This window comes from Hippocampus bargibanti, linkage group LG07 (assembly GCF_051943395.1).
Source record: "Hippocampus bargibanti isolate YZ-2025 linkage group LG07, ASM5194339v1, whole genome shotgun sequence".
NCBI lineage: Eukaryota > Metazoa > Chordata > Actinopteri > Syngnathiformes > Syngnathidae > Hippocampus > Hippocampus bargibanti.
The window spans coordinates 12,755,801-12,773,303 of NC_142740.1; the positions used below are offsets into that span (position 1 = coordinate 12,755,801).

General features: G+C 39.7%; 1 protein-coding gene across 9 annotated transcripts in view; it reads left to right on the top strand.

The window, feature by feature from the left end:
* dnajc6 (DnaJ heat shock protein family (Hsp40) member C6) overlaps window positions 1–17,503 on the top strand; it is a 63,262-nt gene that overhangs the window by 38,775 nt on the left and 6,984 nt on the right. For 6 of the 9 annotated variants that reach the window (XM_089000452.1, XM_089000451.1, XM_089000450.1 and 3 more), the window contains 10 exons: window positions 2,574–2,768; window positions 3,030–3,147; window positions 3,385–3,464; window positions 7,608–7,801; window positions 9,484–9,873; window positions 11,160–11,303; window positions 12,746–12,847; window positions 12,994–13,131; window positions 13,217–13,546; window positions 13,710–13,858. In XM_089000452.1, the coding sequence (XP_088856578.1) occupies window positions 2,574–2,768; window positions 3,030–3,147; window positions 3,385–3,464; window positions 7,608–7,801; window positions 9,484–9,873; window positions 11,160–11,303; window positions 12,746–12,847; window positions 12,994–13,131; window positions 13,217–13,546; window positions 13,710–13,858 (1,840 nt within the window). The remainder of the gene's footprint in view (window positions 1–2,573; window positions 2,769–3,029; window positions 3,148–3,384; window positions 3,465–7,607; window positions 7,802–9,483; window positions 9,874–11,159; window positions 11,304–12,745; window positions 12,848–12,993; window positions 13,132–13,216; window positions 13,547–13,709; window positions 13,859–17,503) is intronic. The other 3 variants (XM_089000446.1, XM_089000447.1, XM_089000448.1) reach the window with 3 other exon arrangements.

The window sequence follows — 17,503 nt, forward strand, 5'->3', positions numbered from 1 at the left end:
AGAGGAAAGCATACATGTTTGCAATCGATTAAAGAAGGCTTTCCATGTCATTTTGAGGCATCTGGACTGCAATGTAGCGTCCCAGAAAAGAGGCAGAAAATGGCGACCAAGCTCTGTGTGAGAAATTAAATAGCCCGTTTCCACAGGCTGATCAATTCCTTATATGGAGCTTGGTTGCCCTCTTCTGGCTCTTTTTAGTGCAACTTGACGTTTCAGATCAACAAGCACACTAAAATGCATTGACGTGATGGAAGGACTGCTACAATGTGTTTTTTTTTTCGGTCAGGGGCGTTCCTTCAGTGACGTCACGTGCAGACTCAACTCAAAAACGTGCGGACCAACTCAAAAACAAGACTTCCGGAATATTCAGCGCGAGTCTTAAAATGTAAAATATAGCTATATGCGGTGGAATCTTTGTAAAATACGCTCAGTAGAAGTCATTTGAAGCCATTTTACAAATTATGGACACAACTTGTCCGGAGACGTCGGTTGTCCTTTAAGATTTGTATTACCTGTATTTTCCGATGTATAAGGCGCACCGGAGTATAAGGCGCAGACCCAATGAATGGTATATTTACACACTTTTTCCAGATATAAGGCGCACCTTCAATAAATGTTTTTTTTTTCAAATGTAATACATGAATACAGAAAAGTTTCCCAGATATAAGTCAAACCACATTATAAGATGCTGCAGTAGAGGCTGGGGTTATGCACAACTTCTTCTACTCGGGTAAATGGAGTGAGTGGGTGCTGACAGTAGTTGCGAGACTTGTTGTGGCTTAATATGACTTCACATATAAGGCGCATCTGCGTATAAGGCGCAGGGTCCTCTTTTGAAGAAAATGAACGCTTTTGGGTGTGCCTTATTCACCAGAACATAAGGTACAGTAAAGTCTCGTTATATCGATATCGGTTATATCGATACTACTGCTTATTACGATACTATTTCTATGAACGCAAGGAGAAAATTTACATGCGGATATATCGATAGTCCGGTTATATCGATATTTTTCCGACTCCCGAGAATATCGATATAACGAGACTTTACTTTATATGTATTTGCCGTACAAGTCCTGGTGAGGGAAATGCAGGTGTTTTATTTTAAACCACATATGTCGCTGAATACAGTGAGACCTCAACTTACAAACACCTTATCTTACAAACTTTTCGTCCTACGAACGTCAAATTTCTGAAAATTAAACCTTATAATAAGCACTATTTTCATAATACACACCCACCACGACTGGCGGAGTGATCTTCGGCGGAAGCACACAACCGAACAGCACCAGAGGTTAAGTTACCAACAGTCCTTATGGAAGGTGACTCTCCTTCCATAAGCCAACAATGACCATCACAAATGTAAATAAAGTGATTTTATGATACAATGCAGTGTATTTCTTTCATTGCAATACAATAGCATTTATTATACATAAAATAAGGTATGTTGTGTGTAATTTTAAGGCGTGTGTGTGTAGTTTTATGTAGTTGAAAAGTATATTTTATGGAAACCCGGGAACAGATTATTCCCATTTTAATGGTTTCCTATGGGGATGTTTTTTTTTTTAGATACACAGTTTTCGCCTTACACACTCTGTCTGGGAACCAATTAAGTTCGTAAGTTGAGGTCTCACTGCATTCAGGAAGTCTTGTTTTTGAGTTGGTGACGAGTCCGTACGTGACGTCACTAAAGGACCGCCCCTGACCGTAAAAAAGACTTTCTGAAAATGCCCAATTCGCAGCTCAATTTTTTTGCAGATTTTGGACACTTTGGACACCAACATTTTTATTGGTGTTTTGCATTTGAATAAAAATATCATACTGCGTGTTTTGGGTATTTTAGATGCTGTAAAACGTTTTTCGGATGTCAGTTAAAAAACAAAAAAGTGACGTCGGTTGTCCTTTAAATAAACACACACACCATGCATGATTGGAGAAATGTCATCATTTGGGGCCTTTCTTCTGTATACAGAAGAGTTTGGAGTTCCTTGCGTACCAGAAGACATTGAAACCATCAGCCTGTGGTATAATACAACGTACTTGTGAAATTCACTTCTGAACACATGACGATCTGTCGTCATATTTTAATCCTATGTTTTTAGGCATTTACCTTTTTTCCGGTCTGTCCTACTTGTTGGGCATGGACATCGCAGAACCATTGCATCAACATACAAAATTTCCATTAAATATGGAATGATGGAAACGCAATAAATTGCATAAGTTCCATAAGGTACCTTGGACAAATCACCAGCCAATCACATGACTGATACAGTAAAAACAAAAAGGAAAACCTGGACTCTTGTACTGTAAATAGCACAGCCACCTAATGTTGATGCAATACAGTTAAATATATCAATATGCTTTTTTATCCTTGCACCATGTACAGTTTTTTTACGAAACATTTTTGTACTGTTACTGTATACACCTCCATCGTCTGACATTTTTATTATGCTTAGAATATCTTATTTTTTTATCTTTTCACCCCCACTACACCCCCTTTCAAATTGCCGCAACTTTCCCCATTGTGGGACTATTAAAGGCTTTCTGATTCTTATTCTGATATTGTCCATTCGCAGGTACATTGGGTATGTATGTAGCATGGTTTCAGAGAAGCCCAGTCTGCCCCACACCAAGCCTCTGATGATAAAGGCTCTCACCATGAGCCCAGTTCCCTGCTTCAACAAACAACGGAGCGGCTGTCGGCCTTTCTGCGATGTCCTCATTGGAGAGACCAAAATCTTCACTACGGCGCAAGAGTATGAGAGAATGAGGTACATTTTGCGACTTCAAACTTTGACTTCAGTATTTTGATACAAACATTTGCAAATAAAACGCTTCAATTCAACAACAACAACAAAAAAACATCATCTACCATCTGTCAGCTGTTACAGTCGTCACTTACTGCATTTGTATTGTTGAAAGTCAAGTTCAATGTTTAACAGGCCAGGTACTTTTCAATTCATGGAGGCGGAACTTTGTCCTGGTGAGGTCAAAAATTGTTCAATATATTTATTCTATTCTTTTATATCTAGAGTGCATCGCGTGCAAGAGGGCAAAGTGGTTTTTCCTCTAGGTGTAAGCATGCAAGGAGATATCGTGATTTCTGTTTATCACATGAGATCCACCATCGGAGGACGCCTACAAGCCAAGGTGCACATACTGTAACATCCTTCTTTGCCAATGTCTATTGAATAAAATATTGCATTCGAAAAGGCAAATGAGAAATCGAGAGAACACAGAACTTTTTTATGCTTTGTTTGATTTTCTGTATTCACTGAATTTTTGATCAGTGCTTTTAAAAATTTGATCAAACCAATGTCAAATAAAGTGGAAATCTGTCTTTAAACCATTGCTGCTCAAAGTAACTTTTTTTCTCCTACGCTTTAGGTGTCGAACACACAAATTTTCCAGATCCAGTTTCACACTGGCTTCATTGCTCCTGGCACCACTATGTTAAAATTTAACAAGTAAGTCTTGTTTTTCTTTTAATGCAGTTGAGTGAATTTATTACTCAAATAAATAACTCTGCGAAATTAAATTAAACTTCTGAATAACACAGGCGGCACAGTGGCCGACTGGATAGCATAGGGTTAAAATTTAGGCTCTGGCCTTCTTTAGATTTTCTTTTTGTTTTTCCTTTTGAGTTTTCTTTATAATAATAATAATAATACTAATAATACATTTCATTTATAAGTGCCTTTCAAAACTCTCAAGGTTACTTTACTGTCACAGGACAGGTTTTTCCTGTGGGTGAGCAGCGGCAGCCACACACGTCAGTAACTCATATGTATACAACTGTATAAACAACTGTTGCATGATTTTATAGTTTTTGCTTTTTTGAATGTTGCTGTGCCGATGACCATTTTGTGTTTGGGAGCCTTTTAAGTGAGCGAGTTGCTTGTTCTGTAGCCACAAGGGGACATAAGTCTTCTTGTGCCGGTCCCAAGCCCGGATAAATACAGAGGGTTGTGCCAGGAAGGGCATCCGACGTAAAAGCTTGGCCAAAACAAACATGCGGATCAAACCTCTAAAGATGGAGGACACTGATTTGCTGTGGCGACCCCTTGAAGGGAAAAGCTGAAAGGAAAAGAATATACAACTGTTGAAAGAAAGCTAACTAGCTAATAGATAGCTAATAATCTTCTTTTCCTTTTGGCTTTTCCCTTCAAGGGGTCATAGACAGCGAATAATAATAACAATAATACATTTTATTGATAAGCGCCTTTCATAACTGTCAAGGTCACTTTACAGTCACAGTTTTGTAGTGGGTGAGCAGCGGCACACACGCGCCAGCGTTCACTCAGCCCGGAAGTAACTCAAATAGATAAAAAGGTAGGTAAAAAGCATAAAGCATAAAAAGCAAGGTAGCTAATAGATAGCTGATAATAATAATAACAATAATACATTTCATTTATAAACGCCTTTCAAAACTCTCAAGGTCACTTTACAGTCACAGGATAAGTTAGATAGCTAGCTAGATTAATAAATTGCTAGCTAGCTACATAGCTAATAGTCAGCTAGATATCTACCGTATTTTTCGGATTATAAATCACAGTTTTTTTCAGTTTGTTCGGGGGTGCGACTAATAAATCGGAGCGACTTATATATGCTTTTTTTATTACTGTATATCATTTCACATGTTGTTTTCACATCAAACCGCAAGAGCGCGCTCTAGGCCTGTGCTGATATTGTGGTGTTGAAACATCTGTGAGCCGTCAAAATCTGTGAGCGCTGAGACAGTAGCCTACACATTTCTATAACAGGTGTTACAGGGAAATCTGTGACCCGTCAGAATCTGTCGTCCCTGCGCTCGCGGTTTCTGGAGGGTCAGATTTTTCTGTAACACCTGTTATTTATAAACACAACTGAGAAGGGCTGAATAAAAATGGCACCGAAAAGAAAGTCATATTCTGCAGCTTACAAGCTGCAGATAGTGAAATATGCAGCCGAAAACGGCAATCGAGCAGCAGAAAGAAAGGTTGGAGCGAGCGAAAAACTTGTAAGGGACTGGCGAAATGCAGAGGTTACGCTTACTGAAATGAAGAAAACAAAAAAAGCTAATCGCGGGCGAAAAGCTAGGTGGCCGCAGTTGGAGGAACGAGTTTACGCATGGGTGCTTGAACAACGTGCTTCTGGGAGAGGTTTGTCAACGGTGCAGTTGCGTCTCCACGCCCAGGTCGTTGCCAAGGAGATGAATATAAACGGCTTTGCAGGAGGACCTTATTGGTGTTACCGCTTCATGCAACGCAAAGGCCTCTCTATCAGAAATCTTTATCACAAATAAATTTTCCCCAAAAATGCGACTTATCCTCCAGTGCGACCTATATATATATATATATATATGTTTTTTTCTTCTTAATTATGCATTTTTTGACTGGTGCGACCTATAATCCGGAGCGACGTATAATCCAAAAAATACGGTGATACATGACACCACAAAGATAGTTCACGATTATAAATAAAAAATATGGGAAAATTGTCACTGTTGATCACTTTCTCTTTTTTTTATTTTTATTTGGGTACTCTGGTTTGCTCCCGCGTACCAAAACATGCATGTTTGGTTAATTTAATATTCTTAATTTTCCATTAGTGTGTTTGTGAGGATGAATTGTTCGTTGTCTGTGTATGCCCTGTGTTTGGCCGTCGACCAGCACGTGGTGTTCCCTGCCGATTGCTCAAAAACAGCTTGGATAGGCTCCAGCACACCTGCGTTAGGTTTAGATAATTTATTGTTGGATATGATGGTTTGGGGCGTGTAGAACATATACACTGTAATGTTATTAATTTTGCTCCAACAGTGTCAGAAAAATATATTGTATTCAGGGGCCACCAACCTGTTATTTATTGATGACTAAGATACCCGGGATAGGCCGAGGATAAGCGATTCAGAAAATGGATGGCTGGGTAGGGTAGCTGATAATGCCAGATCACCTGTTCTGGTGTTTTGTAACATTGGTGGAGCAGCTAGGACAGCTTTAATGTTCAATTAGATGTACTGTTACTGTGCAGATCATCTTGCAAGGAATGTAGCCATAGTAACATAATCAGTTGCTTTTATTTCAACCAGTTATTTTATTGATTTTTTTTTTCATGTCTCTGGCATGCAATAGCGTGCTATGTCCATAAGTCATTGAAAATACAGTGAAGGTTGAATCAGGTGTTAAAAATTAAATTCTTTATCACTAAAATTTTCACTAAACACTAATTCTAGTCATTTTCTTCTCAAATTGAGAGAGGCATTTTAATAATGTGGAAAAACATGTGATAGCCTACAGGAAGTTTTTCAGAATCATCTTTATTGCCAAGTATATAGAACACACGAGGAATTTGTCTGCGGTAGAACACGCTGCACTAGTATCATCATCAAAAAATTGCAAAGAGGCACTATACAGTTCTATTTGGGTTACTGTTTAAAGAGTTAATGGCTTGGGGAAGAAGCTGTTTAAATGTCTGTGTCGCGTTTTGTGAGGTGGTGATGATGGGTGCGGATCCCCAAAAGCAGGCAGGAGGGAGCAGGAGGTTGTTTGACAAATTGTATTAAATTAAAGTCAGCAGGAACAAAATGTAAAACATAAAATCATCTGAATGGAAAAAATACAAAGTATCAAAAGAAGACCAAAAGTAAAAGTCCGCCAAGGTTAAACAAACACATGCACAGCATACAATGCATACACAATGCATACCAAGCATGCAACAAACATGCAGCAAACAATGAACCGACACCGGATGGTCGTGCCGGGTGACCTTTTAAGTGTCAGTGATTAAAACGACCAGCACCTGCGAGGCTGCAGACAGGGCTGACGTCGCTACCCGTTGGTCGCCAATCTGATCGGGATGACCAGCACCTGTGCAGGTGCAGGCGGGGCCGACAGTGCCCCCCGTTGGTCGCCAACCAGATCATGACAGTCTGCTTGTTTTTTTCCCCCGATTTTTGTCCCAATACTGTATAAGCATGGAGCCCACGTAAGGAAATATTTATCCCTCTTTCATCAGGACAAAAAAAAGTATTTTTTGTACCGTTCTCTTTTACCATTCTTAAGTAAACAGCAGCCGACCATGGGTACATTTCGTCAAAATATTTGTTCCAAAGAAGAATTATAAGAAATGTTTTGTGTGAAAGGATGCATTTCAAGCACAAGTTTCACTTTCAACTCAACTCCACATATAGAGCACTTTCAAACAGCACTTTTATGCTATTATTTTTTGCATTTGTGACACCTCAAATATCTGAACAAGGCGGTCTTACTGAATAACAATATAAACTAAAAAAAAAAACACTTTGTTGCAAAATAACAGTTTATTGCAAGACAAACACTGCCCTGATACATGGCCTATGAATTAGATTCGCATGAACATTTTTTTTGAAAAAGCTCTGTTGTAGAGTAACATGTCATATTTATGCATGTTGTCACCACCACAAAGCTTTTACACACAACTTCACCATGTACGATCACCATGCCACTGCCACTCACACAATCTGATTAAACCCACTGTCATCTATTACTGATTGATCATTTTGAAATAATTCCCATCAGCCCTCTATGAAAAAAAAGCCAAAAACCTTTTTTTTGAACTTATGCCTGTCTTGTATCCCTCATCTCTCCTGTCAGACCGGAGCTGGATGCATGTGACTCGCCAGACAAGTACCCCCAGCTGTTTCATGTGATACTCGATGTGGAGGTGGAAAGCTTAGAAAAGCAGAAAGACCTCACACCACCTTGGGAGCAGTTCCCTTCAAAAGACCTCAGTCCCAATGTGCTTTTTTCCTGCCATCAGGAACATCAGGATGCTCTCGCCATTGCTGGTACTTGCCTGACAGATTACGATGTAGTGGTACTCAACTGTGAACCAAAAATAAACTATGTATGAATCAATGTATTTTATGCCATATGCCTTAATGCATTGCAGTAGACTTGTGTCTCAGGAAATGATAACTAATATCTAAATGTAATTACTAAATACAATATATGCATTTTTAAACAATGCTCAAAGAAAGTGTTTTATACAGTGACATTTATTGTCTGTGGAAATAGTGTTGGTAGTCAAGTGGTTAGCACGTCGACTTCACAGTGCAGAAGTCGTGGCTTCAATCCCCCATCCTGACCTCCCTGTGTGGTCAGTCTTCTCCCCGGAGCTGTGTGGGTTTTTTCCGGGTCCTCCAGTTCCTCCCACATTCCAAAAACATGCATGGCAAGCTGACTGAACATTCTAAATTGACCCTCAGTGTGAGCATGAATGGTTGTTTGTTTCTGTCTGCTCTGTGGTTGGCTGGCAACCGATTCAGGGTGTACCCCGCCTACTGCCTGAAGATAGCTGGGATAGGCTCCAGCACCCCCTGCGACCCTGTTGAGGAATAAGAGTTTCGGAGAATAAATGAATGAAAATTGTAAATATGTTTCAGTGGTTACTGCATTCGTGCTGCAGAATTCACATAGAATAGCACAGTTTGACTAAATGTCATCAACTCTCAAAGTAACTTTTATTTCTTCTCCAACAAGATGAGATGGAAGGCTTGGATTTGGAGGGTAAGACAGCAGAGTAGAGTCCTGACATTCAAATGTACAAAACTACAGTTAAGCACACGAGAGGTATTCAATTTGATCATACGTAATACATTTATATACATTTTGCATTGAAATGATTGATTGAACGGTTACGAACACATGCAACTTGATCACGTAGTATAAAATAGCTATTGATTGCAATGAATGGATCTACATCGTTACATCATTGTTTTGGCAGTGATTTTTTTTAATTGCCACTGATACAAATCATTATTCTCAATATGCAGCTCTATATTGTATACAACACATCAACTAAATTTGACCTGCCATTGTGAAATAAAAGTTGCGATACAACTATCAATACTTTGTGTAAAGTTTCAATCTTCATCACCCAGAATTTATGATTGATGTATATTTTGAGTCTTGCACAACATGATGCCTGTAGAACTTAGGCATTTAGTTTCCCATTATCTATAATCTCCTTCTTGACCCTATTTTCTCTTTACCTAGTTTATTACGACGCCTCATTTCCCCAAATATTTGGCCCCCTACACCAAAGGTGTCATACTCATTTTTTGCCAGGGGCCACATTGTAGTTATGGTTTCCTCTCAGGGGCCGTTATGTATTTTGGCCATTAGTATGTGTAATCCCCTCAACATATTACATACAGAACACACACAAAATTAATGAAGAACTAGTTTTCAAATTTGAAGTAAAAAATCATGACTGTGATTGTGGTTTATATGGGACAACTTGAAATTTTGGTTTGGACTTTAGCAAGCATCATGGAATTTCACGTTTGATTTGCTTTTGTGGGCCGAATAAAATTATGTGGCGGCCCAGATTTGGCCCCTGGGCTTTGACTTTGACACCGGTGCCCTACACCATCCATTTTTTCACTCTCTTCTTTTTTAATTTATGATAGACAACATTTCTGTGTTTCCCTGTATCCTCCCCTTTATTTTCTAAACGATCCTACAGAGCCGAGCAGACCACCCGGAGGCCTTGACGGTCCAGGCCACGCTGAGGAGAGTGAGCCCTCTGATGACGAGATGATCTCTCTCTCCAGCCAGCGAAACAGCATAAGCACAGCTCCCCGTAAAGGGGATCCACCTTCTCCAACGCCTGTGGACCCCGATCCTTCTGGGGAAGTAGATCTTCTCGGCTTGGGTGGTGATGAGATCAAGCAACCATCTCCCGTGACCCAACTTCCAGCTGCTGCAGCTGCAACTACTGACCTACTAGGGGACTTGTTTGGTGCTCCACCCCAGCCAACCAGCGGGCCATCATCCAACCACGCCACTCCACATAAAACAGTAGAGAGCTCTGTCTCGCCATGTGCTTCCCCTGCCCCACCAGGTGAGGATGACTGTAAGTACACCGTACTCAAGTAAAAATGGATTGACGTCTGTAGCTTTGCAGACCTCTTAAAATGTTTCAGAAAACCTTCGTGGTCCGAGTGAGCCTGTTGATTTCAGGCTGCACTCATGTTGACCATGGAAACATTGCCATCTGTTGTCAATAGTTTTAACTGCGCTTACTTAAACTCACACCACATCAGGAGCACCATCCAAAGTGGTCTTGTAATCGACTTTATACAAACGTTGGCGCCCTGGGTTCAATTTTTTATTTTTTATGGATTTTTTTGGAGTGGGGTGGAAAATCCAAGACGTTTTTGTGAATGATTCAATTCAAATCAGCACTCACCTCTTCCTTTCTGAAACATGGAAGTATCCTGTCGCAAGTTCTTTGGAAACATTCTGAAGACATACATGAGGTGTGTCTATTTTTTTGCATTTGAGGGCTACACACTAAACATTGGAATAATGAAAGTACCACTTGACAAAATGTTAACTTTTTGAAACATATCAAGTAAGCAATTATATTGATGGATTGTCTACTTAATTTCATCATCTTTCTGTTCAAGGTGTTAAAGCAAATAATCATATTTTTTTCCCAATTTGTGGGGTGGCCCCCACTCATCTAATCCAGTTTTGCACTCAAGCAGCAGAATCCCATCTCCACGTTCAACCCCCTCCAAAAAAGACAAGCAAACAATTTCTTAAGCCTCATAATGATGCGATGTCATCATAAATCAGGCATCAAGCACAAACTGAAAGAATTTTTTTCATCTACAATTGAATCATATTTATTCACAGCAGTGTTTTGAAGATATATTGTGCTATCTTTTTTATCAAAAATAGAGAAATGTTCTTCAGTATTAACAAAATTGTTACCGATAGTAGTACAGTAAATGCATCTATTTTTCGATTACCTTCCCTTCTCACTTTTCCCATCTTCATGTTTTTTAATGGATCTTGTGGGCCATGCCAAATGTTGTTTTTAGGTCGTTTTAATTTAATTTATTTGTTTGTTTATTTTTAAGGTCATGTTACGCGCCGCATGTAGCACTCTGACCATAGTTTATACATGGTGATAAGGTCATGATACATTAATTGTAATTTGGTGAAAACATGGTATGCAACATTGAAGGAGCATTGAAGGAGCCCAATCAACAAAATATTAGACAAATAAACTTTTGTGTGATAGAAGGCGTACACATTACTACCTGGTTGACTGTATTTAATTTGATGATTCAGCAAAACCAAATAGAAATTATGACTGCTGTTTTCTTGAATTTTTTATGACACCACCAGTGTTTGACCCCTTCGGAGTTGGTCCTATGTCAAAGCCTCAGGAGATGAGGGGTTCGTTCCTCGGACCAGGTAACATGGAGCAGCCACATTCCTTCTTGCATGCCACTTGCTCTCTACCCGCTACCTTGCAGCCCAAAACCTTTGGTGAGGCATGTATCTGCTATGTTGTTGCACACTAGCACAACATTCTGGACAAGAGCTATTATTATCTGTGTCATTGCGCTGCGTATACAGCATGTTAAATTTGACTGTAAATTCACTGTTCTGCTTTAATAAATTAAATTGGCATGATCTTTGATTTTGAGCATCCAATGCTAAAGTACAGCAACTGTATTTAGTGATTGCCTTAATTAATTTGTGGTAATGTAAAAAAAAAAAAAATCACACCTAAAAATACCAGGTTATTTTTATGATTTCCCCAAATAAACACAACTATGCATCAATTTTATGGAACTATGGAAGCATAGTTTCATTGGATAACAGGCTCAATGTCGGTTACACTGCACTGGCTGCAGGTCAGCCACTGGGGAAATCATTCATTCATTCATTCATTCATTCATTCATTCATTCATTCATTCTCTGATCCACTATATCGGGCCGCGGGGGGGATCTGAATCTTATCCCATTGCCTTTGGACAGTAGGCAGGGGACACCCTGAACCGGTTGCCAGCCAATCGCAGAGCACACTGAGACAAACAACCATTCACACTCACACCTAGAGACAATTTAGTGGTCAATCGGCCTGCCATGCATGTTTTTGGAGTGTGGGAGGAAACCGGACTACTCCAAAGAAGATCCATGCAAGTCCGGGGAGAACATGCAAACTCCACATGGGTGTATATATATATTTTTTTAACTATTGATTCAAAAGAGATATATACAACGAAATCTTGTTCATAGTCCAAAGGTTCGAGACATGAATCTGTCCTATGTAGATTCTCCAGGTGTTGCAGATATAAAAAAAATAATAATAATTAAAAAAAAAATCTAAATGTATATGTAACTAAAAAAAAAAAATAAATAATAATAAATAAATAAATATTTATAAATAAATAATAATAATAATAATAATAATAATAATATGTCTATGTAAGCTCTCAGTCGTACAAGAGTGGTCCTTTGATGAGAAGGTTTCTTCAGCCGTCATCTGTACAAATTTGAAGGTTTCGGACGTTTCGCCTCGACATTAGGGATATATAAATAGGGCCGATACGACCAGTCAGACTTTAGTTCGCTGACGAAGCCTCTTGGATAGGAGGTGAAACGTTCGAAAACCTTCAAATTTATACAGATGACGGCTGAAGAAACCTTCTCATCAATAATAATAATAATAATAATAATAATAATAATAATAATAATAAATAAATATATTTCATTTGTAAGATAGTCTGGCTTGATGCCATATCCTAAAAGTATGAAACTTTCAGCTTTATTGAAAACTCAAAATTGGTCAAAAGTGTACATGTCTGTTCAGCCTGCGATTGACAGGTGACCAGTGTACACTCCTCTCCCCCAAAGTCAGGCGGGATAGGCTCAAGCTCTTCCTCAAACCTAATGAGGTGTTGTAAATCACTCTTCTTGAATAGAACGGAATTCCCCCGTCCAACCTGTTACCCCGACTGTCAACATTCAACAGCAAAACATCATGGGAGGCTGGGAATGGAATCGGCCTGCCACAACAAGCGGAGGTACACCCGATTTCACTTACCTTACCACTATTTCCCTGTCTAGATATATTTAACAGTGACAAGAGTGAGCCAAATCTTAGTCATGATGAAAGGTGACACTCACTGCTATGAGAAACGAATATCTGAATCTTATTCTATTTTTGTAGGAGGAAGCCTGGGAATGGGCAGTCGATCGGCCACGACTAGCCCCACCAGTTCCGTCCACAGCACACCCACCCATCAAAACAAACCAAACACTCTGGACCCCTTTGCTGACATTGGTAACCTCGGGGGAAGCCTTGGAGGCAAGTTACTGCTCATATTTGCAAGTATCCGCACTGTAGCTTCAGTTGTCCTTTAGTGTGCCAAAAACTCAGCCCTTTCTTCTAGGAGGCTCTGGATTCTCCAGTAAACCCACTACACCAACAGGAACAACCCCTTCCTTTCCTCCCATGGGCTCCCCATCACGGCCTCCTCCATCTCCCCAGCATGCAGGAGGGTGGCAGCCCCACTCAGGTCCTGGCTTCCCATCATGGCAGCCGAACACTTGCGCCGGAGGTTGGCAACAAGGACAAGGACCCGGTCCGCAGCCAAAGCCAAGTCCTAGCCATACATCCATGCCTCACACTTCACCACAGAACCGACCCAACTACAATGTTAGTTTCTCCGCAGTTGGGGGTGGATCACCCAGTGCTGCGGGCAAAGCACAGACAGGAGTGGGTGAGAGAATCAAACTTGGCTCCATTACGATCTTAAAAAAAATCTTGAACATATTATTTAATCTACAAGTAGCTTTCGTCGCACCCCTAAATACATTATTACCTGAATAAATAATGAATGTGTCCTGAAATGTTGTCCCCTTGGTTGCATCCGTTTCACGCAGGCTCTAAGCCCAAGGCTTCCAATGCCAACTTTGATGACCTGCTGTCTGGTCAAGGCTTTGCAGGGACCAAAGAGAAAAAAGGCCCCAGGACTATAGCAGAAATGAGGAAAGAGGAAATGGCCAAAGAGATGGACCCTGAGAAAATAAAGGTAGCAGCTGTTCACAATTTGGATGGATGAGAGCCTCTACATATTTGTATGTACTTTCTCGAGCTAAATGTTGTGAATCTATAAACCCAGGGGGATATTTTTAGTCAAATGCTAAACACCAATAAAAATGACTTAAAGTGTCTAAAATCTGCAAAACATTGAGCTGCGAATTGGGCATTTTCACAAAGTCCTGCCCCCAGTTCGTCTTGCATTCCTGGAAAATCAAAACAATGGCTTCAGAGTCGGAGAATATGCTTTCTTGTTAAACATCCAGTTATGAATATGATTCAAATAGTTCTGAAGAGGTAAGCATACATGTTTGCAATCGATTAAAGAATTTATTTCGTTTTGAGGCAACATTGGGGGGAACTGTCTCACCCAAAAAAAAAACACACAAAATGGCGACGTCTTGTGGCCACCTCCGTTTCCACAGGCTGATAAATTCCTTATATGGAGCTTGGACGCCCTCTTCTGGCGGCTTTTGGGTGCAACACGAGGTTGTCAGACCAACAAACAAGTACAGCAAAATACATTGACGTGATGGAAGGACTGCTACAATGTGTCTTTTTTTCGGTCAGGGTCGTTCCTTTAGTGACGTCACGTACGGACTCGTCACCAACTCAAAAACAAGACTTTCTGAATATTCAGTGCGAGACTTAAAACGTAAAATATCGCTATATGCGGTGGAATCTTTGCAAAATACGCTCAGTAGAAGTCATTTGAAGCCATTTTACAAATTATGGACACAACTTGTCTGGAGACGTCAGTTGTCCTTTAAGATTACATAACTATTCAACGCAGCGTAAGAAACCTTAGACTCTCTTCCTTCATCAGAAAAAAAGAGTTCTTTTTTTACAAAATGAATATTTGTATTTTATAGTTCAAGTTATATGCGTCTTGAAATGGGCACGGCTGTACAAAAGGAAAATGCTGCCCCCTGGTGAGAGGGAAAAACATCGCCAGAGGTCTGATCGGAGCTTGGTCCGAAAACAATTTGGGAATGGCGCTCCACGTCATGCTTTTCAATTCCCTAATAAATTTGGGAATGGTCATGAATGGGTTAATTTGAACTGGAATAGATCAACGTCTTTATGATTGTTGTGTAGCCCTATTGACACAAATATCTATAAATCCTGTAGAAAATGCCACAGTCATTTTTTTATATAAATAGGTTAATTTTTATGTACGTGACTTAACTCGGACCACTTTGCATCCATATATACAGTACAATGATATAAACACACACGCACACACATACACACTCATGTTCTTGTGTGAGAAGTTTATCACATAGTGAGTGTGCACTATGCAATCACCCTGCTGATTGTTGGTGGTGTGCATTAATGCCCAGTAAATAATGGAAATCCTCACACATTGAAAGGATTATAGATGGGGACATACAGTATATGGTTTTGTGTGACGTTCTTTAACGTGCCTCTCCCCGTGAGTTGAAGTTAACGTCATTGCAGTAAGTGGTTTCAAGAAACGAAACAGGAAGAATCATATTAGCTTCCCAAATGTTGACTTAACAGTGTTTGAACAATCTATCTTGTGTTTCTCACCACATGGTATTTCCATTCGCCTATTCGTGTTTTTTTTTGTCATTTTAAACTATTTATGTTTATGTTCATATAACTACTGATTGTGATACTGTCAGCAGACTCAATTTAGATTTTTGATCAAACAGCATAAAAAAATCGGTGTTGGAGTAATTGTAAGTTATGTAAGTAATATACTACGACTTGATGTAAATGTTTTGAACTGCAGTGGGCTAGTCTGAGCCATAAAACCCCAGTGATCCTCTCATGTACCTGGGAATGTTAAAAATGTAGAAACTACAGACAAATTGTTGTGGAACTTGATTTCAAGAAGTTGGGAGCACTGCTATGGGCTTTATTGGGTATGGCTACAATTATAAATAAAACTGAGGAGCATTTCTTCAGAGTGCTGTTAAGTATCAAAAAACAAGCTCTTTGAACTGTCTTAGGTTGCGTCAGTGCTGATTGGTTGACTATTGACTGCTGAGGCGCACTTCACTCAAGTGGTGTCACTACAACTTCAAGCCCCTCCAAAAATTGATCTTGGATGTTATGACAATATGCAGTGTCTGGAATTAGTTGATGGCGAGTCAGACGACTCCAATGCAAATTGGTGCAATTAGTCACGAGGCTGTTTATGAATTGGCAGACAAGTGGGGCCAGAGGTGCATTTGTCCAACACCTTTCAGCCTTGGTCCATGCACCACATGTAGATCCCCACAACAGAGACACTTGGGAAAGTTTAACTCTTAACAACGTTTGCGAGCTCACGCAGTAATGAACTTGCTTGTGACACAGTTGTCCATACATTAGTGCTGCGCTCGGTGTTGTGTATGGGCCCCCTCATAACAGAGATCCTCAAGGTACTGTTTATGAAACACAGTGTCATGTTTTTTTGCTGTTAGGTGAAGGTCACTTTGAGTGAGCACGGCCAAGCTGTCATTAACCTGAGCTGTATTTTTCTTGGGAGGCTTATTTTATATACAGTATTTTTCCTATCACATTCATGTAGCCTGTTTAACGTAATCTTTTATGTGTTGTGTCAAATATACAAGACATTTTATTTTCAGTTTACAGCTGTGGTTGTTAACTTTATTTGCAGTACCAAAGTTTATTTGGATAGTTTTATATATTTATATATTCTATTTGGAAGATGTTTTCATTCATTGAAGGTGCGCCTTATAGTGCCTTATATATGGAAAAGTTTGAAAATAACATCATTCATTGGGGGTGCGCTTTATACACCGGAAAATACGGTAATTATTAAGTACAGTCGGGCCTCGGTTGACGAACACATTGCCTTACGAAATTTTCGGTTTACGAACGTTACATTTATGAAAATTAAACCTTGAAGTCTTGTTTTTGAGTTGGTGACGAGCCCTCACCCTACGTCACTGAAGGAACGCCCCTGACCAAAAAAAGGACATATTGTAGCAGTCCTTTTATCACGTCAATGCATTTTGCTGTACTTTGGTCTGAAAACTTCGTGTCGGACCAAAAAGAGGCAGAAGAGGGCGATAAAGCTCCATGTAAGGAATTAATCAGCATGTGGAAACAGGCTGATTAATTCCTTATACAGCTTTGTCGCCATTTTCTGCCTTTTTTGGGTGCAACATTTCCCACCCCTGATGCCTGAAAATGACACGGAATAAATTCTTTAATCAATTGCAAACATGTATGCTTTCTTCTTCAGAACTATTTGAATCATATTCATAACTGGATGAGTAACAAGAAAGCATATTCTCCGAATCTGAAGCCATTTTTTTAATTCTCCAGTAATGCAAGACGTCTTGGGGTGACATCATGAACAAGGGGGCGGGATCTTCTGAAACTGGCCACTTCCGGGTTCATTTTTTTGCAGATTTTGGACACTTTACGTCATTTTTATTGGTGTTTTGCATTTGACTAAAAATATCATACTGCGTGTTTTGGGTATTTTAGATGCTATAAAGCGGTTTTCTGATGTCAGTTAGGAAACAAAAATGTGATGTCGGTTGTCCTTTAATTGCCTGTAGATCACAACTGTGAGTGTAATGGTCGTTTGTCTGCTGATGTTGTCTGTGACTCATCAAAGTATAACTACAGTAAAATGAAAGAAACAATCATT